A 22,917-nucleotide genomic window follows, 5' to 3' on the forward strand; every position below is an offset into this window, starting at 1 on the left:
CTCACTAAAACAAACCAAAGAAGGATGAATTTACTTTGAATTTTGATGCAGAAGAGAAAAACATAAATTGTTTCCAACTTAAGGAAACTATAGACCGATTTTATTTGATCAAATGTACATATTTGTTCGTGTTACAAGATGTGGAAATTTGCTCGTGTCCTCATTTGTTACATTACATGTACAACACCTTGATTCGTTGGCTGTGATCTTACTGGTTATGGGAAATATGCAGTCTCCAAAAGCTTGGCTTTCTCACTTGCAATTGTAGCCTCCTCCCTGCCTGTCAGTTTATAGCCCCTCTCCTGCAAGCAAAACACACTCCTTTAAATGCAACTGTTCTAGCAGAGAATGGTCCTAGAGCTCGTATTCAAATATAAAATTATTAAGCTAAAAACATCTTCTAGTATAGCAGAGATATATACCAGCAGGCGCCAAAGGAAAGGGATCCCTTCTCTTGTTTTGATCCGCTTCTCAATCACTTCGATTGCTAGAATTCGGACACAAAGTCAGAAACAAAATCACCGGGAGGTTTGATGGCAAAAGAATAGCATATACCATACCTTTTGCGGCTTGTCCATTTTTAAGCAACATACAGTACCAGACTTCATTGAATATATCAAGCTGTTCACCTGAGGCTCCAATCATCTTGCATGATAGTACGTAGGCATTAATTCTTTAATGCTCATCTATGTGAAAATAGGCCAGATTAAGACAAGCAAATCAGTTCTTAATGTTAATACCTTGCACTCATCAGCATCGAAGTCAGGACCGAGCAATTCCAATGCTTGTTTTTCATTACCCCTCCCATACTCGTACAAGCCTTCTGCAAGCTGATAACAATGATATTGTGAAGATGCCCCCAACTTCAATAGGAAAGCAGTTCAAATTGATGCTAGAATATGTTCTAAAGTGGTAAGAATCATGGCTCTTTTATTTTTCAATGAAATGATGCTTATTATCTCTAATGCCAACCCGAACTGTAGCAATCATAGTTTCTAAATCATTCTATTCGTTGACAGTATTAAGGAAAAAGTCCTGGGTAAAAGTAATAACACAACTTCTTAGTGCTCATAAAAAGTTCAATGCCTGGGTCCCCATATGAGGAAGATTCAGCAGGTAGTGTGATGTGACCAATGCACATATAAAGGTACCTTTTGAAGAGGCAATGCAGAAACAATGAACCAAAGAATAATAATGATTCCAATATAAAAATTACTGAAGAGGTCACAATCAGAATAAACCTGTATTGGTCTCTGCATTAGCTGTTGCTTCTTCTTCTTCATCTCAGCAATCCTACATGAGGAACAAACTAGCAATCAATACATTGCCAGATAACATTAAGATTGTGGTTGAGAGTGGAAGGATCCTTTAACCTGGACTTCAAGCCCTTGAGCAAATCTTCTGCCTTTGAAATCTCACCAGTATTAGCCAAGGCCCATAAAATTAGCACATCAAGATGCCACTCTATATACCAGTTAGCCTGAACAAAGTGGAGCACATTCAGATAACAGAACTAGATTATGAGAGAGACAATAATTAACAGCACATGAAGCATGCATAACCTAGAGAGCTAGCATTGGGATAATAGCTACAAGTTCATATATATTCTTTTTCCAAATCTATGAACCGGAAAAGTAATAAATATTCACCCTTGACACATTATACTGGCCATCTTTATTAAAAGGTGTATTTCGTAATTCTCAGATCTTCTATTCTTTGCTACAAAACGAGCACACTTCTTGCGAAATTGAACAGAAACTGAGGTTTAAACATCCCCTCAAATTGCAGATTTCTAGGAATCTCAATTACAGAGGCATTAGGAATCATATTACACGTAAGATTGGTAGGGAATAGGGGTCATGTTCTGTAACTTACTTGATCTGTCACGCAATTTGCTAGGGTCTTCAAACGGTCCTCAAAGGAATCTATTTCACCCCGGACATGCACGCGTAACAACAACCCAAGGGCATTCAAGTACACCTAATTGAACAAGAAGTAAGGAATGAAAGATGCAAAACAGCTGGTCATGTCAAAAATACTTGAAATAAACCTCTGGAGATGCAGCATCAGGTTTCTCCAACTCCTTCCAGATACAATGGTCATATACATTTAGGATTGTTTGGATTGGAGAATGGCCTTCTAAATAACAAAGAGATACATGCCACCAATTGTGTGTGACCCTGATAATCGTAGCACTTCTTAGCATCTAAATATCAAGTGAAGAGAAAAAAAAAGTTCAAATTTGAATAAATTCAATGTGCGTACATAAATGACGAACAAGAATCCCATGAGGACGAGCACTCTTTCATAAACTCTACTGCTTCTTTAAAACGGCAATCATACTGAAGAACATGGCACAACTGCATAACAAATTAAGAACACATGAATTACGACAATGAGTCAAGAACTTAAGCATTAGAAACTTCTTGTGACAACTAGCAGATAGTGATATAAAGCAAACTAGATAATTATAACTCACGTTATGGTGCACCCAGCAGTCCTGCTTGTTGATCTCATATCCCTTTTTTGCAGCTTTCTCAGCTTCTGTCATTCGGCCAAGTTCCAATAAAGGAAACGAAAGCATGCCATATATGTAATTTTCTTGTTCATTATAGGGTAGAACCTGTTAGCAGATTGTTACACGACAAACAAGAAAACAAAACAAGGATTCCCACCAAAAAAAGGTTCCACTAATATCTTAAAATGCTCAAACCCCCAGACAATGTGTGTTTCTATTAAGTCATAAACTATTATCCTTTGGTTGAAATTGCTCAATAATTCATGCAAACATGGTGGGTAAAAAAATTAAGTATTCTCCAGTATGTTCAATGAAGGTATAAACTTCACACATCCTCAACATAGAAATGAACCTGTTGAACAAGATCCAATGACAGATCAGGTTGAGCCATGTAGAAGCAGAGCACTTGGGCCCTTTTCAGAGAGACCAAATCTTTAGGGAAACTTTTCAAGAGCTGCAAAAATAAACGAAATGAAATTTAATGAACAAGGCCTATAGAACAATAAAAGACTAAACTTATATTGAAGTACGGGAGACTGAAGCTTATACGAAATACTTAAACCGCACAGTATTTACTCCTATACTACTCACCTTTAGTACCAAAATCGGGAATATAAGACATTCACCTGTGGACCATTCCATTTTATTTATATAGATGAACAAGGGGAAACAAGCATTTGAAAACATTGTCAAAAACAACTGAGCAAGATTATGCTTCGTTAACAGCTTTTCATGTCTATATTTTTTTTCTTTCTATCTTTTTCCTATCGATTATGCAATTCATTAAGAGAAATTGTATATGAGAAGATGTCTCTAAATCATTATGGCACAGCGAGTTTTATGAGGAAAGTGATTGAGCAATCTGTAAAATACTAAATTGGCATTGAAGTGAAAAAAGTTCATAGTTTGAGGCAATGATCCGAAATATTTATACAGATAAGTAGAACCAAACTAAAGGTGGGCAAGTACATTTCTGGATCATCTGCAATGAATAACAGCATGACTGACCAAATAGTTAACATGGAGTGTGAAAATTGTGGAGACAGTACAATTTAAAAGCTGTGGTAGGAAACCAAGTAAATAGGTATGCACATCAAGAAAGGAAAATCCCCACTAATAAAGAGGGTGGGTAGTGGCCCACCTTAGAATGCAACTCAACAGCAACATCATCATCTCTATTCGCAGAAATCAAACAATTGACAGCGTCAAAAACTGCTTTCTCGTATTGAGTAGCTTGTTCCTGTGCATAACAAATTGCCCATTACACCTCTCCAAGGTTAATTAACAAAAGATGTCAAATTGTTCAACTTCAAACAAGCTTACCAGCCGAGACTTGGCGGCTTGGAGATGAGAGGGAGCTCGAGAAGGATCAGAGGAGCAGAGAAAATGGGCAGCCAAAATGTTAGCAAGCACGCAGTCCTTGTCATGTGACGGTGCCTCCAATATCACCGACCTATGTCTCCCATAACTCAACACCTTCACTCATTCACCAAAAATCCCAGTACCCATCTCAACTTTTGACATACAAAACCAATAGAAACAGAAAAATTGAGTAAAAGAAAGGAGATTTAGACATGCCTGGTCATAGAAATCGTCGATGGCAGATATGCAAGCGTCTGAAGAGGTCCTCACCTCGTAGCCCCATTTGTCTACTTTCACTCCTCCCTCCATTTCCTAACTCTACTCACCTCTTTTTTATTTATGAGCAAAATCTACTCACCTCTTTGAATCAGTAGCTTGTTGCTTAAAAAAACACAGTATTTCTTAGCCAAAACAATGGCGGTGACTTCAACGGAAACTGGGTTTTAGTTTTTTCGCTGTATAATTTGCAAATGGGTGATCATAACATAAAATATGACGAAGGTCTTTGTCAACTGTCGCAGTTGGTTTGGTGGATAGTCCAATGTTATAGCATCAGCGCCTAATCTTTTTTCTCCGTTGTCAGATGCCTTATGCGGTTCGAGTAAGGTGGGGACATAACATTTGGATCTGATACTTTTCAATCACCGTGGACACAATAGCAAAGCCCACGTCGCCTGTGCATTGTTCATGATCTGTAAATATGATTTCGATTTTGTTTTCTGTTTTTAAGTGAAAAAATGGTTTATGTAATTTGCTTTGACATGGACTGGTCGTAAGTGCAGTTTTAGGCCTAAACAAGGTTCAAGTTGGTAGTTTGGGCCTTAAGCCCAATTGTAATTTGTAACTCAAAAGCTAAGCTCACTTTCAACCAAGAATTCTATAGTGAGGGTTGACTCTTCGATAAAGTCTTATCTTTTAATTGTTGAATCAAGCTAACTAATTTAATTCAACGACGGATCAATCTAATTTAATAGTTAAAAGATAGAGTCTCACTTAAGGGTCATATATAAGGCCCTCACAGTGCTAAAAAGTTCAAAGTATCAATTGACAATGGTTATTTAAAATATAAAAATAAAAACAAAAATAAGGATAAATATGTTCTCTATGTAACATTCAAAACATAAAATAGAGACATAAAATAGGCCAAGGCTATTTATCCTTGAAATTGGTAATTACTTGGGAGGGGCAGCTGCCCCTCTCAATTTAGCCGCAAGAATCTTGGCAATCTCAGCAAGCTTATCAGTCTCAGGCATGACATCTTTCACAGCAGTATGTGCACAAAATTTGTCAGCCCAATTGACCAGCCCTGGTGTCTTTGTTTGGTCCAGCAGCTTGACCCCATTCAGTTTCTCTATGACTCTGAGCCACCCCAAGAAGCACCCAAACGCAATGTCAAGGTACCCAATCTCATCTCCACCAAAAAAGTCCTTTCCTTTGCTGGACTTTTCATAAGCTTCCTCCAGCAAGGCCAGCCCTTCTTCCACTTGCTCCACTGCTGCCTTCTTTGCCTCCTCTTCTTGAGCTGCACCTATGCCTTTCAATGATGGGTACCACTGCCAACCACATTTAAACCAAGAAACATTAATTAGTAAAAAGCATTGTAACAATATTCTTTTCAAAACGCTTATGAGTACAAGTGCTTCCTATACAATAGCTAATTTACCTTCTCACTGACATAAGCGGCCCAAAATCGTGCCGTGGCGCGATCATAAGGGTCGCAAGGGAGAATAGATGGGCCAGAGGCCCAAACCTCATCAATGTACTCAACAATGACAAGAGATTCACATATGGGTTTGTCACCATGAATAAGAACCGGGACTTTCTTATGGACTGGATTGGATTGGAGGAGAAGCTGGCTTTTCGATCCAAATGTCTCTTGAAGAAACTCATAGTCGACAGATTTGAGGTTGAGGGAGATGCGAGCCCTCATCACAAATGGGCTCGGCCACATTCCCAGGACCTTCACGTCGCTCTTGGTGATGGCCATGATGATCGATCAATCTCTCACAACTCACACTCGAAGCTTTTAATCGAACACTGAGTTTTTGTGTATAGCGTGCGTGGTGGGATGAATTAAACAAGAGAAACAACATGGATTGTTAAGTATGGCTTAGAAAAGTGGCTGTGGTGAGTTTGGTGTCAATGCGTGCAACGACATTAGTTAGGTGCACTGGTGGATGCATGTTTGAAGTGTAGGCCGGAAAATTAAAGTCATTAAGTCAATTCATATTTTTTGACTCTTAACATTGTCCAAAGTCGAAAGTAACCTTCACAAAGTTCATTTAAATTTGTTAACATTTTAGCATGGAAAATTCATTGGAGGCCTTGTTTTTTAGAATAACTTTCATGTAAAGGAATACCACTGTAATCTACTTCAAATTAATTGTTCGTTGTGATATTTTCCTTATTGTTTTCTTTTTTATTTAGATTTACAGAACGTTTGTAGTGAAGTTTGGATCTGTTCCATGACAGACAGCAACCATCAAACTTTGGGAGTATAAAAAAAAAAACAAAAACCAGAGGATAAATTAAAAATTACACACTTCGAGATGCAATGCAAAAGTGTTGTATATGCGACAGTGTTCAATTAAAATTAGTAAAACTTAAAAAAGACAGCTGCTGAACTGACAACATGCAGATCATGATTTATTTCACATCACATCACATGCATATAAATTTATCATTGTCCATGTAATTACTTATCATTAGAATATTCATTACTTAGGGGGAGCACCTGCACCTCTCTATTTGGCCGTAATAATCTTAGCAACCTCAGCAAGCTTCTCAGTCTCAGGCATAACATCTTTCACAGAAGCAGCTGCACAGAACTTGTGAGCCCATTTGGCCAGCCCTGGTGTCTTTGTTTCGTCCAGCGGTTTGACGCCATTCATCTTCTCTTTCACTCTTAGCCACCGCAGGAAGCACCCAAATAAAATGTCAAGATACCCAATTTTGTCTCCACTGAAGAAGTCCCTTCCTTTGCTAGTCTTCTCAAAGGCTTCCTTCAACAGCGCCAGCCCCTCAGCCAGCTCGATTGCCGCCTTCCTCGCCTCCTCTCCCTGAGCAGCAGCAATGCCTCTCATGGACGGGAACCACTACAAGAAAATGCGACAAACTGATAAGCGAATGAGTCATCAAAAACCAACATGTCTCATTTACCAATTCACAATCAATATACAATCAATGTTCCATTTTTAAGTTCAGTTCATAAAGCTTCATCACTTGGTCTCACAAGCATGAGGACCGTGATACATCAAACTCAATGTCAATGTGTACTCGTCACGCAATATTATCAATTCACTCATTGTAACACGTACATTTATTTTGTAGATTCATATTTTCATAAGTGAATTAATAAAAATACATACTGTGTTGTGCTTGTGGTTGGTGCGAGTCAGCTGACACTCTACAGAAGTTATCAATCTCATTAAATGAAGATATAGATGCCAATATTTAAGCATAACTCATCGGTGGCTGGCTCTTGGTCTTAAGTTGGCCCTTGAAGCGGTTCTTCCACTCTGATCCACATAGCTGATGTGCATAAACTTTATATGTTTACATTAATGTCGATCTCTTGATTCAGTCAAACAAGCACCACTCATCGGTGGCTGGCTATTGCTATTGGTCTTCCTTGAGTTGGCCCTTCAAGCGGTTCTATTGCAATATTTTTCCTCCCAAATAAGCTTCAGTTGTTGAATTTCTGGGACGCAATCTTCTTCTCTGCTCATACCCTTAACACTCCAACTCTGCCAAGACAGCTGCACCCGGCCAAAGTAAAGTGAAATTTGATGTGAAAATTCATATTAACAGCGACTAAAACTCACATAAGCTTAGACCGATGATTGAATTTTTCCAAACCTAATTTAGGGGGACCATGGTTTTAACAAAGAAGCTTGAGCACAATGAGCACTCAGAAGAACATTTTATTCTTCTGACTTCAAAGAAAAAAAAAACATGTTATTGGTAATGTAGTGCACATTTAGTTATGCTAGCTCCAAAATAGAAAATGAAGGCCCAGGAAAATGAAATAAATATTGCAATTAGACCCTCATAATGAAAATTTTCATAATTCGTAGTTGATGAAATAAGATTAGGGGTTCATTCATCTATTGATAACATCAAAAGAAAATAATTGCCAAACTACCCAATTCTCACATGCACATAATTATATTTAAATATAGTAATAATTGATTGCCCACTCAAATGCATATAATTAACCTAATATTAATTAGGCCTAACGCTGGGTTGGCCGGCCTATTTAAAGCCCATTATTAAATTTTATTTATTTTAGAAAGAAAAAAAATATAATATTATCATATTTATATCTTAAATTCAAGTCTATTTCTTTTCTATAATAATATATACTAGTCCAGCATGTGCTAATTATTATTTTTTTCTTTTTGAATTAAAAAGGATAATGGGTAGTTGGAAGTTCCATAAAAATAGGAATTCATTATCTGATTTTATTTTTAATTTTTAAAATATAAAAAAGTGTGAATTTATCATCTTATCCTCATTTAATTAATAATTTCAATTCTAAATTTTTGCATTAACCAAGAGAATTTGCTGGTATTTTGAATGTTTCACTATTCTCTACCTTTTGCTTTATATATATAGATTAAAGACTTAATTATGTATATGCCCTTTGTGCTTTCAAACTTGTCTCAGATTACCACCCATGTTTGCAAACGTCTCAAAGTACCCCCCAACCTTTTAAAAACCGTCTCATGTTATCCGTTCCGTCAGTTTTTTTGACGTTCCGTTATGAACGTTGGGCCCCACTTCGTTTTAACCTTTAACCTCTTCGAATAAGGGTTTCTCAGTTCTAACAAAGGTGGAAATTGGGTGAGAAGGGGAAATTGGAGAAGAGGGCTTAGGATTTATGAAAATTTGAGGTTGCCTTCGATTTTGGGAGAAGCTGGAGAAGAAATTAGGGGTTTATAAAACTTTAAGGTGGAGTTTGAAATTGGGAGATTGTGGAGTAGAAGATTTGGGTTGATGGAAACAAGAGAGAAGCAAGGAGAAGGAAGGCATGGCCAATGGTGTCATTGTGGGAAGTTAGCAGGATTGCAGACTTCTTGGACCAGTTCAAACCCAAGGTGGAGATTTCTAGTCTGCACAAAGTCAAAGGTAAGTATGTTTAATATCAAATTTTCAGTCATTGTTTTGGGCATCACAAATTGATAGAGTTCTTATTGATGAAATTGTCAGTGATTGATGAAATTATCAGTTATTGATGAAATTTTCATTCATTTTACCACCCAAATTTTCAGTCATTGTTCTTGGTTGATACAGGGGAAGTGGAGAAAAAAGATGTAGGTTTTTTCAGTGGTTTGATGCAGAAATGTGTGAGCGTTCAAAGTGTTTGATACCTGGTTTGCTGAGGAAGATTGATAGGCTAGAGAAGGAAAATGCAAAGATTCGAGCAAAGTAAAAAATATTGTGGGTTGCTATGTTACTTTCCTGGTTGGTTGTGTTTGCAATGAAAATGAATTAGGCACTGTGACAGTAGTTCAGTGGGCACCGTAATTTGAGAACAAATGTTAATGTAATGTAAGACACTTTGGCAATAGTTTAGTGGGCAAATTTAATTTGAGAACAAATGCTAATCTAATGTAAGGCACTTTGGCAGTAGTTATGTTAGTGTAATGTAATGTAATTTGGTGTAATGTAATGTAATGCTAGTTAAGTTTGTTCATTGTAATTTGTTTAGAGGTTACAAATGGTGACATGAATGTAATGCTAGTTAGTTAAGTAATGTAATGCTAGTTAGTTAAGTAATGTAATGCTAGTTAAGTTTGATCTGTGATATGAATGGTAACTTGTTTAGAGGTTACAAATGGTGACATACTGAATGGTCAATTATCCATAACATACATCAATAATCCCACAAACCAAATATGAGCACAAACCAAAATAGGTTCCAACCATAACAGCCATAGGAATATAAGCACAAACCAAAACAGGTTCCAAAATACCAAAACCATAACAGCCTTAGGAATATAAGCACAAACCAAAACAGGTTCCAACCAAAACATTCAAGGATAAAAAAAAGTCTTCCACAACATTCAAGTTTTTCACAACATGTTTGGACCATTAAAGTCTTCCACAACATTCAAGGATGAAAAAAAGGATCTTTGACAAAATGGCTTCTCTGTTGATCTTTCATCCTCCTCCTAAGTTGTTGTACTCGAGATAATTTGGCAGGTTCAAATACTTGAGATGGTTGGGATTGAGATGCAGCAGCTGCTTGAGATGGTTGGGATTGAGAAGCATCAGCTACTTCAGATGCCTGGGATTGAGAAGGCCCTTGGGAACTGCTTGTTTGTTTCCTTTACCTTAATTGCATCCTCTGTTGTCCGCTACTTTGGTCTCCACAATCTCTCCTTCTTACCTAAAACAAATAATAATTAGAAGTTTCCATGATATAAAATTTTGATTTGTGAAAACATAGTTGAAACTGTGGCACTTACTGCAAGTTTGTCCTTGGCAACTTTCCTCTGCCTAGTAGGCTTGATGTTGGGATTTCTAGGTTCCTAATAACCAAAGTCATCAAGCCATAAACCAAATCAAACACATTTAAATGTAAAGCACTAAGCCTATAATGACACATACCTTACAACTAATTCGATTATGCCATTCTCCACCGCAATTGCCACACTTTAAAGGGATACCATACCTAGGAAGCTTATATGGATTAGCAGGTTGTGTAGGTTCATCAACAGCTTGTTTTCTTGTCTTCTTAGGCCTACCAGGCTGCTTGTGGTATTTCGAAGGGAGTAATGGAGGTAAATTAATCTTCATCCACTGATCTTGGCTAGTCATAGGCATAATCATTGGTTCATAGGCTTTCAAATAAGCCTCTTTCTTGTACACTGCATCCCAAAAGTCCTCTGGATTCCAATGAAACCAACTTATTGCAGCACAAGCATGCAAACATGGCATTCCATTCAAATCCCAAGCATGGCATGAACAAGAGTGGGCATTCAAATCAACAGTAAAGGTGCGGTCACTATTGTGCATTACTTCAAACTTATTCTGTCCAACAGTCTTAGGATTGCACCACTGAGCTTTTCCTTCGTTTTTCTCTAATATCTTTCTAATTCTTGGCCCAACTTGTCCATGCCATTTCTCACAGAAAATCCTTCTTTCAGCCATCAACAACATGATATACAACCAAATTCTTTCTAGCATAGTCAAAACAGGCTTGTCTCTAGCATCCATTATGCTATGGTTGAATGCCTCACATAGATTGTTCATAAGCATGTCACACTTGGAATCACTCTTGAAATATGCCCTACTTCAATGCTTCGGATATGTCTCTATAAGCCAATCATGTGCAGGTTCAGACAACTGCAACATCTTTCTCATCTTTGCATGAAACCATGACACTATTGTGGCCTTAGCAATTGCTTCCATTTGATGTTTCAAGGCAAGACCTCTATGTTCCAAATAGAAGTTTCCATAAAGATGTTTCAAACAATGGTTATGCTCTGCATGAGGGAATAGAGCATCCACATCATATATTAACCCTTTTTGTTTGTTAGTCATAAATACATAACCATGGCTATTCGTAATATTCAGATCACCACTCAATAATTCTAAAAACCACAGCCATGTTGAATTGCTTTCAATCTCTACATATGCATGGGCAAGTGGAAACATTCTGTTGTTTACATCAACTCCCATTCCAGAAAGCACTTGCATTGGGTGAGGCCCTTTGACATGACACCCATCCAAGCAAACCACATGCTTACAACCATCTAAAAACCCCTTTTTGCAGGCGGCAAGACAGATGTAAATTCTTTGAAACTGTGGCTTATCACCTTCCATTTCAGATTTAATGATAACTGTACTTCCCACATTTCTGGTTCTTAACTCATGATAATAATCCCACAATACTTCATACTGTTGACTGTAAGACCCCTCTATAATGTCAACTGCTGTGGCTCTTGCTCTATACACAGTTGCTCTAGATGGTCTGTAACCATAGTCTTGGTGAACTTGCTCTACAAAAGAAAAAGCAGTCCAATTTGGATTGAGCCTTAACTGCCCAGAATATCTTTCAGCTAACCAGCCAACAGTGACATGTATATTTTTAGTCCCCTTATTACAAACATGTGTAGGATTAAAAGTTTTCACATGCAGGTAAGTGCTACCACAAACATTTGAAGCATGAATAATAAAAGGACAACCATATTCACATACTACTCTTATTTTGTTACGGTCATTATTCATAAATATCAACTCCCTTCCACAATTAATAGAGTATATCTTCGCAGCTTTTCCAAACAACTCGGCAGTTGCAAACTTTAAATCTATTTTGAAACCTGGGTTTGCCATATCAATTTCAGGGCACGTTTACGTATCAGTAATGGGTATGGGAGGAAAGGGAATGATTTCCATTCCTGACTTCTCCTGCGTTAACTTGCAATCAAGAATGAAAAAATAAGTAGGCCCCACCTCAAAATCCGTAATCATATTCCCTCAAAACTTGGTATCAGATTAACTAGACGGGAGTAGTCGATACGATTCCCATTCCTGTTTTCTCTTATTAACTTCCAAAAATACCCTTACTACTTTACTATAATTCCAAAACAACTCAAACCCTAAAATAAAAAAAATATAAATTACACGCTAGAAGGAGAATACACGCCAGAAGGAGTTCAAACAACTCAAACCCTTAACGTTGCAGACACAGCCTCCCTGAAGCAGCAGAAACTATGTAAGTCACTCCATCTATCTATCTATCTATCTACCTTTTTCTTCTTCTTCTATCTTCTGTCTTCACAACTCAACCCATAGTGATTGCTGCTGTTTGTAGTTTCAATCAATGGATATGTGATAATTACTACATACGTGATAATTACTAGAGTCTCCCTTCCACTCTATAATTCTACATACGGGATATGTGATAATTACTACTCTTACCACTTTACTATTGTTGTCATACATAACAAGGATTAGGCTTAGGTAACCAATATTCGCATTGTGTTGATCAGAAAAGGAAAAGAGAAAAAGCCTTCATGCCATAGATCAATTGTTTCTCTTTTGTTTTAGTTTTTGGTTTTTCCCAATATCCTTTTACAGGTTTCGATGTATTGTGTTGATCAGAATCTTTTCACATATGTTAAACTGTTTTTCATATCATAGATATATTTTTGCATGTCTACAGCAACAAACTTTTGTTGTAATACGTAGGATTTACAATTTTATTTCTTTGCAGGTGTCAATAAAAGTGATTGTGAGTATATCTTGTTGAGCACGAAAGCAACGTTTGCAAAGCAATATCATATCCCAAATTAGGTAAGATTCTTAAAATTCAGCTTTCTTAGATATTGAGGTTTTGATATCTTGAATAATATATATATTTTTTAATGTCATGTAGACAAATGACTCGATTAAGTTTGTCCACAAAGAGGAAACTACGTGTTACAATAAATGCTTTGATTGTCTACCTTGGAATAATACTTGTTGTATGTGCTGCGGGTTATGTCTATGCACGCTTAGCTTATCGAAAAACTTGTCGACCAAGTCTTCCTTCGGTGATAAGAGTTTACAAACAACAAGAATACCTACATGGACTAGTTTTTGAGAGTGATACTACATGTATTGACCAACTAAGGATGGATAGACAATCTTTTCATAAGCTTTGTCAAATTTTGGTCACTAAAGGAGAACTACGATCGACCCGAAACATGTCCACAGAGGAGATGGTTGCAATTTTTTTAAATATTCTTGCACACCATCACAAGAATCGCGTCATAAAATTTAATTTTACTAGATCGGGACGAACTGTTAGTAAGTATTTTCATGAGTGCTTGAAGGCAATGATTCGATGCCAAAAGGATTTCTGGAAATCACCAGAACCTGTACCTGAGAACTCAACAGACTATAGGTGGAAGTGGTTTAAGGTACGCACTATTTATAGCTATGAAATTATTCAAAACAAAAATACTTATTTTCTTTTAAGAATCTTATTAATAATTTTTTATATTTTAATATAGAACTGTTTAGGAGCATTAGATGGAACCTATATTAGAGTGAAGGTACCAGAACGAGAGAAACCAAAGTACAGAACAAGGAAGGGTGAAATAGCAACGAATGTTTTGGGAGTTTGCTCTCAAGACTTGCAGTTTATATATGTTTTGGCTGGATGGGAGGGTTCTGCACATGATAGTCGAGTCCTTAAAGATGCTCTGAGTAGGAGAAATGGATTAAAAGTCCCTAATGGTAATATTTAAAAATCAATATTTTAATTTAGTGCATTTTCCATTATGCATAAAATATCACTTTAGGTTTATGTCTCTTACTATTTTGTTTTTACATTAGGTTATTATTACTTAGTGGATGCTGGTTACACCAACGGAACAGGCTTCCTTGCACCTTTTAGAGGACAACGTTATCATCTTAATGATTGGAGGGATGTCCATCGACCTGAGACACCAAATGAATTTTTCAATATGAGACATTCGAGTGCTAGAAATGTTATTGAGAGGTGTTTCGGTTTATTAAAAATGCGTTGGGCAATTCTTAGGAGTCCATCCATTTATGATATTATAACACAGCGTCGTATAATTTCTGTGTGTTGTATGCTCCATAACTTTATAAGAAAAGAGATGGCTTTGGATCCTATTGAACATCAAGTGGACAATCAGCTTGTAGATGGAACTTTGGAAACAAATGATTACATTGGTACAATTGAGTCCTCAAACGATTGGAGTGTATGGAGGCAAAACCTTGCAAATGAAATGTGGAATACATGGAATGGAAATAGGAAATGAAGACATGTGATGAGCACATTATTTGTTTGTTTTTATCGTGTTATTTAATGTACTCAAGACATTATTTATTTATTGTGCTTGTGTAATGTATTGAATATGAACAACTAATGTGACTACATGTTTTTAAGAACCTTTTTATTCATTCATTTATTCATTTTTTAGAGCTGGAATGTTTTTCATCACTTGTATAGCAGATTCATTGTTTTTCATCACTTGTATCTTTTTTTTGTTTATTTTTGTAGTAGATCATTTATCGTCATGAGTTCTACTGCTACTTCAAGTGAAAAAGTAAGGGGAGGAAGGGGACAAAATAAGCGCTATTGGACAACTAAGGAGGATAACACATTGATGGAATGCTTGATGGAACTCCATCAGAATACCAATTGGCGAGGTGACTCAGGCTTTAAAAATGGATACTTGAATAAATTAGAAACTATGCTACAAGTCAAACTTCCGAATTCTGGGTTGAAGGCATCACCCCATATTGAATCAAGGGTGAAGACTTTGAAAGGAAAATATGGTGTTTTAGCTGATGCATTATCTCAAAGTGGTTTTGGGTGGAATGAAGAGCAGATGATGTTGGTATGTGAGAAAAGTGTATTTGATGCATGGGCGAAGGTAAATCTAAGCATATCCTATTATGTGCATATCAAATGAAAAAAATACATAAGTTATGTTATGTCTTTAATATTTATTTAAGAATACTAATGCAGATATATATATATATATATATATATTGTAATTGTAGAACAAAAAGGATGCAAGTGGTTTGTATGGCAAGTCGTTTCCACATTACTATACACTTGGAGAAATATTTGGAAAAGATCGTGCTATTGGAACAAATGCTGGAAATGCTGATGATGATGAAGAAGATGTTAGGCGAGATGATGCAAGTGTTCATCAGAATAGAAGTGTGGGTGATGATTTTATTGAGGAGATGTTTTCACATCCTGATGGTGGGTCACAATATGGGGGTTCAGAATATGAGGGATCTCAATTTGATGATGTTGAGGACTTAGAAGATGATGAGACAACTTTTACACAACCAAATCCCCAACCCTCAAGTGCCCAACAACGTGCCCAACAGAAGAGACCCGCACAAGATGTAGCAAGTGGTCCAAGTAATCCTCGTAGGAAGGTAAATGCTTTAAATGAAATGTCTAACAAATTTGGACTTATGGCTGAAGCTGTAGCAGGAATGGCACCTCAGCTTGCAAGCTTGGTTAATGTTCTTTCAACAGAGAAGGATCTTGCTGATATGCAAGCTAAACTTGGTGGTGAATTGAGGAAAATAGAATTCCTATCTCCTTTGCAAGTATTTCGTATCACCAATATTTTAGCCAAAGAGCACGATTTGTTGAGGGTCTTCTTTACCATGACCGATGAAGAAAAAAAAGATTATGTATTTAATCTTACGGAGCATGGCTTACAGTGATTGTTATTGATGAGTAATGGGCAAATGACTTACTAGGTTCATTATATATCTCTTCTTTTGGTAGTATAACTATTATGTATTTAATCGTATGAAGATTATGCAAGTTATTATTATTTGATTGTTTACTAGTTATGTAAATGAAAGATATTTGTTTATTGGAGTTTATTTTTTCATATGAAGATTTCTTTGATAACGGATTCCCTCTTACTGATAAATTCAAAACCCCCTTTCCAATAGTTTGGTCTGTTCTTTGCATATTTATTGTGAATAGAGAACTGAGATAAATGAGAGAACTGAAAACAGAAAACAGAAAAGCAACACATGCAAATGCAATTCAAAATAGGAACTAGGCAAAGCATCAAAAAACCAAAACACAAATTAGCAAAATTACGATCCATTGATTAAATTAAAAATGAACATGGATGACACTTGACACTCACAGACAGCAACACAATGACACGAACTCACATGTAGAAATATATCCATCACTTTGACTTAGGCACTCTTTATTTATACTACATATGCTGTCGTTCTTTTCCTTTTTCTTTACGTTCATCTCCTCTCCAATGTCTCGAATCCTCAAAGCTTGGCCTTTTTTTTTTACCAAGGCTCTGCTGCTGCTTCCCCTTACTTCACTTGTGCAAATCATGTTTACACCGCATTATTGAGAATTATATATGTGTTGTAGTGAAAATGTGTAGGGCATTTTAGTAATCAAATTAATTTGGATTCTGATTCATGAAAATTAGTAAACAATAACAATGGGAATCAACCCCACTCCTTAACTAATTCCGTATGTTTAGTAAACAGCGTAATGGGAATGATTCTTCCCATACCGATTCAGTAGTTCTCTGATTCCTTCCCATACCCATTACTGATACGTAAACATGCCCTCAGGTCTGAAATCTTCACCTTTTGACATCCTATTCTTCTTCCTTCTTAGTTCACCTACTGCATCATCTTCATTTGAAGAACTATTTGGGCAAGTAAGTGTAGGTGACACTTCTCCATTGATTGACTCATCATTTTCCTTTGCATTAGGATCATTGTCAATGCAACTATGATCCACATAACCTTCAAACTACTTATCATCCTTCTTCAATAAGTTAATCTCTTCATCACTATGTGCATAGTCACTGTCTTCAAAGTCTGGATCACTGCCATCATCATCCTTAGAACAAGAATATTCTTGATCACTGCTATCATTCCCCACTTGGCTTGAAGTCAAACTCACTACTTTCAAGTACAAAACTATCACCATGCTATTACTTTTAGGTACCGTGCTCATACAAGCTAAAAGTAAACTATCTGATATTATTTGAATGAGTCTACCAGTTCCAAACTCTTCACCATAAAAACTCACATCATACCCATCGTCATATCCCAAATCTTTAGCCATTCCAAATAGCTCTAACATGGACATATAGTCAACCTCACAATAATCAAACCAATTGACTTCACTATCCAAATAAGACCATTCACTGTCCTTTCTATTTTTAACTAGTTTACCTCCATGAAAAAACTTAAATGTGACAACCTCATCAGCATCTTTATCTGTGTAAGAGGAAGATTCACTTAACAAATGGACAAAGGTAACAACAGACAAAATAAGGACCACACAAGGATAATATAAGGAACAAACAAGGACCACATAAAGTGTATTAGGGCCAGCACAGAGTAAAAAAGTATATGAAAAAAAAAAAATTCCAGAACACACCAAACTAGGAACACGCAAGGACCACACAATGACCACACTAGGACTAGCACAGAGTCAAAAAGTATACAAAAAAATGCAAAAAAAACCCTAACAGCAATTCAATGCACATGCCAAAATCAAGAAAATCAAGTGAGAATGGGTCCACTTACATATGGGTTGACAATCTCCAGATTCTTTAAGCACCACCATCTTCGCACTTTCTAGCCTTAAAGTCTAACGCCAAACAATGATTTCTTCTTCAAATTCTCCCAAAATCGAAGGCAACCTCAGATTTTCACAAACCCTAAGCCTTCTTCTCTAATTTCCCATTCTCACCCAATTTCCCCCTTTGTTAGAACTGAAAAACCCTAATTCGAAGAGGTTAAAGGTTAAAACAAAGTGGGGCCCAACGTTCATAACGGAACGGGTAACATGAGACGGTTTTTAAAAACTTGGGGGGTACTTTGAGACGTTTGCAAACACGGGTGATAATCTGAGACAAGTTTGAAAGCAAAAGGGACATGTACATAATTAAGCCTAGATTAAAATTTAATATTTTCTTTATATATAAAATAATGATTTTGTTTTTCAAGTTTCAATTTTTAAAGCTCAAACAATAATGTAGTCATTTTCTATTTAAATATACTTGAAGTAAAGTTATTGACCTCTTTTTTCAACAAATAATAAATCTTGTTAGTATAAAAAGATTTAAATGAAGTTGTAAAAAAAAATTAAAAAAACATTCGCAATATATAAGTCAAATTTGGCGTGAGCCCATTTCGGCCCTTTTGGTGGCCCAACACAATCATGGACTAGGGGCAGGATTGATGATTTTCATAAATGGACGGACCTGACAAGACCCGTTTATTAAATGGGCCGATTTTAAACGCATGGCCTGATCCGTTTAACACCTTTAACCTTGTTTTAATAGTCAAATATAATTGACAAGCTACTCAAGCACCAAATCATTATTGAAAAAAGTTAAAAATCCATAAAGGTGATGAGTCTGATTTTGTAACCTGATTTTTTATGTTACAACATCCGATAAGTCTGATTTTGTCAACCAAGGTGCAACTGGAAGATTCCATCGTCGTCAACCAGAACACTAGAAACATGAACACATGCAATTTATTATAAAAAATCCAAGACTAGGACATTGCAAAACTGTTAAATCACAACCAGGCATTAAAATATCTCGTGGGAAATAGCAAGTTTCAATAGTTATTAGTTACCACGGGCTGACTAAGTTCCCCTGCCCGACGAACTGCAGCAACCAGATCTCGGTTGGACTCAGTATACATAATACATATGTGCTAGTTACATGTCCATATTGACCAGTGAATAAATAGATCACAACTAGTGTCAGAGGACCAGCAACCTGCATTTGTTCCATCAATTTTTGAGCCTGAGCTATATTTCCTGATTTACAAAGGCCATTTGCAATAGAGTTGTAAGTAAAGACGAAATAAAGTTGAAGGCCCTTCCTGCACATCTCTTGAATATGCTCATTTGCTGTGTCTACCTCCCCTCGTTTACAAAGGCCACAGCCAGTTATATAAATAGTATAGCCGTGTGGCTTTTAAAAGGAAATTTTAATTCACGAAATTTTGCCGGCATACTCCTGTGTCGACGAAGTTTCATCGGTAGATGTTTAAAAATATATATATATATATATAATTAGTTTATATATAAAAAGACCAGCTCAGCACCACGTGTCACACAAGTAAAACCGTGCGGCTATACTATTTTTTAAAAACAATTTAAAAAGGGGTCTAGCCGAACGGCTATAGGAAAAAACTGAGTATGGCCGTGCGGCTATACCTTTTTTAAATATATATTATTTTTATTCAGTAATATGTGAGAATTAGGTGTATAATACGTAAATTTTGTGTGTCTTATTGAAATCTTTGTAAAACATACATGCATTAAACATGAGAAATACATGTGTATATATATATAATATATTATTAAATGTGAAAATGCTAAAATATTTATACAAGTAGTAACTCTGGAAAAGTAAAAAATAAAAAAAGGACAATAGATACTCTAGTAATGGCCTAATAGTAATGGATATGGCTCTTGGGCATTGAAGAAATTTAATTAAGACACCCAAATGATTTCACAAAAGACTTAATAAATAAAAATTAATTATTTTGTGGACTTTTTCTTTAATTTTTTATATATTAAATAATAATTCAAATATAATTACTAATTAAAGTAATTCAAAAAGACTAAGATATTACTTAGTTACATTTATTAAATTAAAGAAGAAGGCCAAAAAACAAAAGTAAAGAAATTAATTTTATATTTTTAAAATTTATAAATAAATAAAAAATAAACTTATCCCGAAAGTTTGTCGAACTCGTCTATGCCAACAAAATTTCCAGATTAAATTTTCTTTTTAAACAGTATAGGCGCGCTGCTATATATATATATATATATATATATATATATATATATACAGTTCCCTTCTATTGAGGGATCCCTCAAATAATTTTATTTGAGGGACGCTATTTAGGGTACCCTACAATTTTTTTTCCAATGATCCAAACCATCTATTTTTTAGGTATTCATTCATAGATCATCCTTACAAAAAATTAGACAAATCGGAAACCGTTTCGACATCCAATTGTGTCCTACAAAATCAATGAACACGGTGCTTCAAGAAAGTACTAAAATTTCAATAACTCAATTGAATGGTCAAATGATATCGGATTCAAGTGATTTTTTGTAGAGATGATCTTTGAATGAGTATCTACAAAATAGACGTTTGGATTAGTGAAATACAATCCGAAGTGGGCCCTACAATGGGTGTCCCTCAAATAAGCTTATTTGAGGGATCCCTCAATGGAAGCTCTCTGTGTATATATATATATATATATATATATATATAAGGATGCATCTAGCGCTTTGGTGCCACATGTCAAAAGCGTAAAGCCGGGCCGCTATACTATTTTTCAAAAACATAATTAAAAACCAGTATAGCCGCACGGCTATACTATTTCTTAAAAAATTTGAAAAAAATCTAGTATGCGTGTGGCTATACTATATATATAAAGACCCGCCCAGCGCCTATGCTCCACGTGTCAAACAAGTAACGCCATGTGACTATACTATTTTTAAAAAATAAAAATAAAAAAAGTGTATAGCCGCACAACTATACTATTTTTTAAAAATAATTAGGCAAAAACTAAGTATAGCCCTTTTAAAAAAAAAAAAAAGTTTTTATTTTTATTCAATAATATGTGAGAATTAGGTGTATAATATGTGAATTGTGTGTGTCCTATTGAAGTCTTTGTAAAATTATATGTATTAAACATGAGAAATACATGCGTACATGTATAATATATTATTAAATGTGAAAGCGCTAAAATCTTTATACCGGTAATAAATCCGGAAAAGTAAAAAAATAAAAAAGGAACAATAGATACTCGAGTAACAGCCTACTAGAAATGGATAGGCTCTTGGGCTGTGGAGAAATTTAATTAAAATATCGTAACAATTTCACAACAGACTTAATACATAGAAATTAATTATTTTATGAACATTTTCTTTAATTTTTTATATATTAAATAATAATTAAAATATAATTACTAATTAAAGTAATTCAAAAAGGCTAATATATTACTCATTTACATATATTAAATTTAAGAAGTAGGCCAAAAGACAAAAATAAAGAAACTAATTTTATATTTTTATATAAAAAAAAAAAAAAAAGGAAAACCTCTTCCGAAAGTTCGTACAGATCTAAGGCGTAAATTTTCCGAATTAAATTTTTTTAAATAATATAACCGCACGACTATATTATTTATATATTAAAAAAAGCAACTATACTATTTATATATGAAAAAGGATCGTCCAGCTTAGGGCCGTATAAGAGCCCCTCGGTGAGTGAGCCCGGCCCAGGCTAGGGAAAAAAATTTGCGTTCGGTGGAGTAGCACAGGCCTGGGGGTGTGGGACCCACCAACCTAGGCTGGCCCAAGGCAACTTCCGCTCGAGGTCCAAAACGCGGGGTGACGCGTCGGCCGACGTCGGTGACGTCGACACGCGGTAATCAAATTTTTACGACGCGCCAATGGTAAAAATTTGAACCAGTGCGGACGCCAACGCGACGCAAGCCCAACGGCTGGAAGCCACGTGGCACGCCCCAGCGCTCCGATTTGATTCAACAGCTTCATCCAACGGTGGCGATTTTCCATCAATAAAATTGTGAAAAAAAAATCGAAATTTTTTTTAAAAAAATACTAAAAAATTCTGAATTTTTTTTTTCCTATAAATACCTATAAATACCCTTCACTTTCAACACCAATTCTCATACATTTTATTCTACTTCTACAATTACTCAACATTTTTTTCACTCTTCACTCAACATTTTCTTCACTCAACATTTTCTTCACTCTTAACTGAACATTTTCATCTCTTTCACCTTGTAATTTTATTTCTTATTTTTATGGCTTCTTCTATTGAAACTGGAGGGGCGTGGAGCACAATGGAAGATGTTTCTTTGTGTGAGGCTTGGCTCCGAGTTTGTCATTGTCCCGTGACAGGCAATGAGATGAAATTTTTCCATATGTGGAAAAAATTCATGCTTAATTTTATAAAAATTCCAGACTACGGAAATGACATTGTCGAGTAGGTGGAAACTTCTCAACAAAGAGATGACAAAATGGAGAGATGCCTTGGCAAAAGCAATGAACTTGTATAGAAGTGGGGAAAATCATACTAACGAGGTAAGTATTTTGTAATTTTCGTTTTATTAAGTTTAATGTCCTAATATATATATATATATATATATGTTGTTAATATTTATTGCATTTTCAATATTTTGTTAATATTTCTTGCATTTCAAATATTTTGTTAATATTTCTTGCATTTTCAATAAGTTGTTAATATTTCTTGCATTTCCAATTGTTTCTTCATATTTCTTGCATTTTCAATATGTTGTTAATATTTATTGCATTTCCAATTGTTTCTTCATATTTCTTGCACTTCCAATTTATTTGTAAGGTTAATTGCATTTCCATTATTTTTATTTTGTTACTTGCATATCCAATATATTTTAAATATTTATTGCATTTCCATTTTTTTGTTAAATAGCTCATTCAAGCACAGATGTGGTTC

General features: G+C 35.6%; 5 protein-coding genes across 6 annotated transcripts; 1 reads left to right on the forward strand and 4 right to left on the reverse strand.

Moving 5' to 3' along the window:
• Positions 1-55: 55 nt before the first annotated feature.
• On the reverse strand, positions 56-4,577 carry LOC103321652 (Tetratricopeptide repeat (TPR)-like superfamily protein). Of its 2 annotated transcripts, none has more exons than XR_016123914.1 (14): positions 4,097-4,576; positions 3,842-3,994; positions 3,660-3,758; positions 2,871-2,972; positions 2,480-2,623; positions 2,266-2,360; positions 2,051-2,180; positions 1,876-1,980; positions 1,374-1,480; positions 1,242-1,293; positions 741-823; positions 561-645; positions 423-487; positions 56-302 (listed from the first exon to the last, which is right to left on the reverse strand). XR_016123914.1 is itself a non-coding variant. In XM_008223484.3 (14 exons), the coding sequence occupies exons 1-14, from the start codon at positions 4,187-4,189 to the stop codon at positions 216-218; spliced, it is 1,407 nt and encodes a 468-aa protein (XP_008221706.2). In that variant the 5' UTR covers positions 4,190-4,577; the 3' UTR covers positions 56-215. The 2 variants fall into 2 exon arrangements, 1 of the variants encoding a protein (XP_008221706.2); XM_008223484.3 differs by having other exon boundaries at positions 741-830; positions 4,097-4,577.
• A 341-nt stretch (positions 4,578-4,918) lies between these two features.
• LOC103321653 (glutathione S-transferase U17-like) lies at positions 4,919-5,966 on the reverse strand. Its single transcript, XM_008223485.2, has 2 exons — positions 5,544-5,966; positions 4,919-5,433 (listed from the first exon to the last, which is right to left on the reverse strand). Exons 1-2 carry the CDS (start codon positions 5,865-5,867, stop codon positions 5,053-5,055), a joined length of 705 nt encoding a protein of 234 aa, XP_008221707.2. The 5' UTR covers positions 5,868-5,966; the 3' UTR covers positions 4,919-5,052.
• Positions 5,967-10,214: 4,248 nt separating this feature from the next.
• LOC148919812 (uncharacterized) lies at positions 10,215-11,104 on the reverse strand. Its single transcript, XM_089044445.1, has 3 exons — positions 10,496-11,104; positions 10,354-10,416; positions 10,215-10,274 (listed from the first exon to the last, which is right to left on the reverse strand). Exons 1-3 carry the CDS (start codon positions 11,102-11,104, stop codon positions 10,215-10,217), a joined length of 732 nt encoding a protein of 243 aa, XP_088900571.1.
• Positions 11,105-11,182: 78 nt separating this feature from the next.
• LOC148919813 (uncharacterized) lies at positions 11,183-12,223 on the reverse strand. Its single transcript, XM_089044446.1, has one exon. The coding sequence runs from the start codon at positions 12,221-12,223 to the stop codon at positions 11,183-11,185; it is 1,041 nt and encodes a 346-aa protein (XP_088900572.1).
• Positions 12,224-14,922: 2,699 nt separating this feature from the next.
• Positions 14,923-16,130, forward strand: LOC148919814 (uncharacterized). Its single transcript, XM_089046944.1, has 2 exons — positions 14,923-15,282; positions 15,413-16,130. The coding sequence occupies exons 1-2, from the start codon at positions 14,923-14,925 to the stop codon at positions 16,097-16,099; spliced, it is 1,047 nt and encodes a 348-aa protein (XP_088903070.1). The 3' UTR covers positions 16,100-16,130.
• Positions 16,131-22,917: the final 6,787 nt, after the last annotated feature.

The sequence above is a fragment of the Prunus mume genome, linkage group LG2 (assembly GCF_029339155.1).
Source record: "Prunus mume cultivar Tortuosa linkage group LG2, ASM2933915v1, whole genome shotgun sequence".
Taxonomy (NCBI): Eukaryota; Viridiplantae; Streptophyta; class Magnoliopsida; order Rosales; family Rosaceae; genus Prunus; species Prunus mume.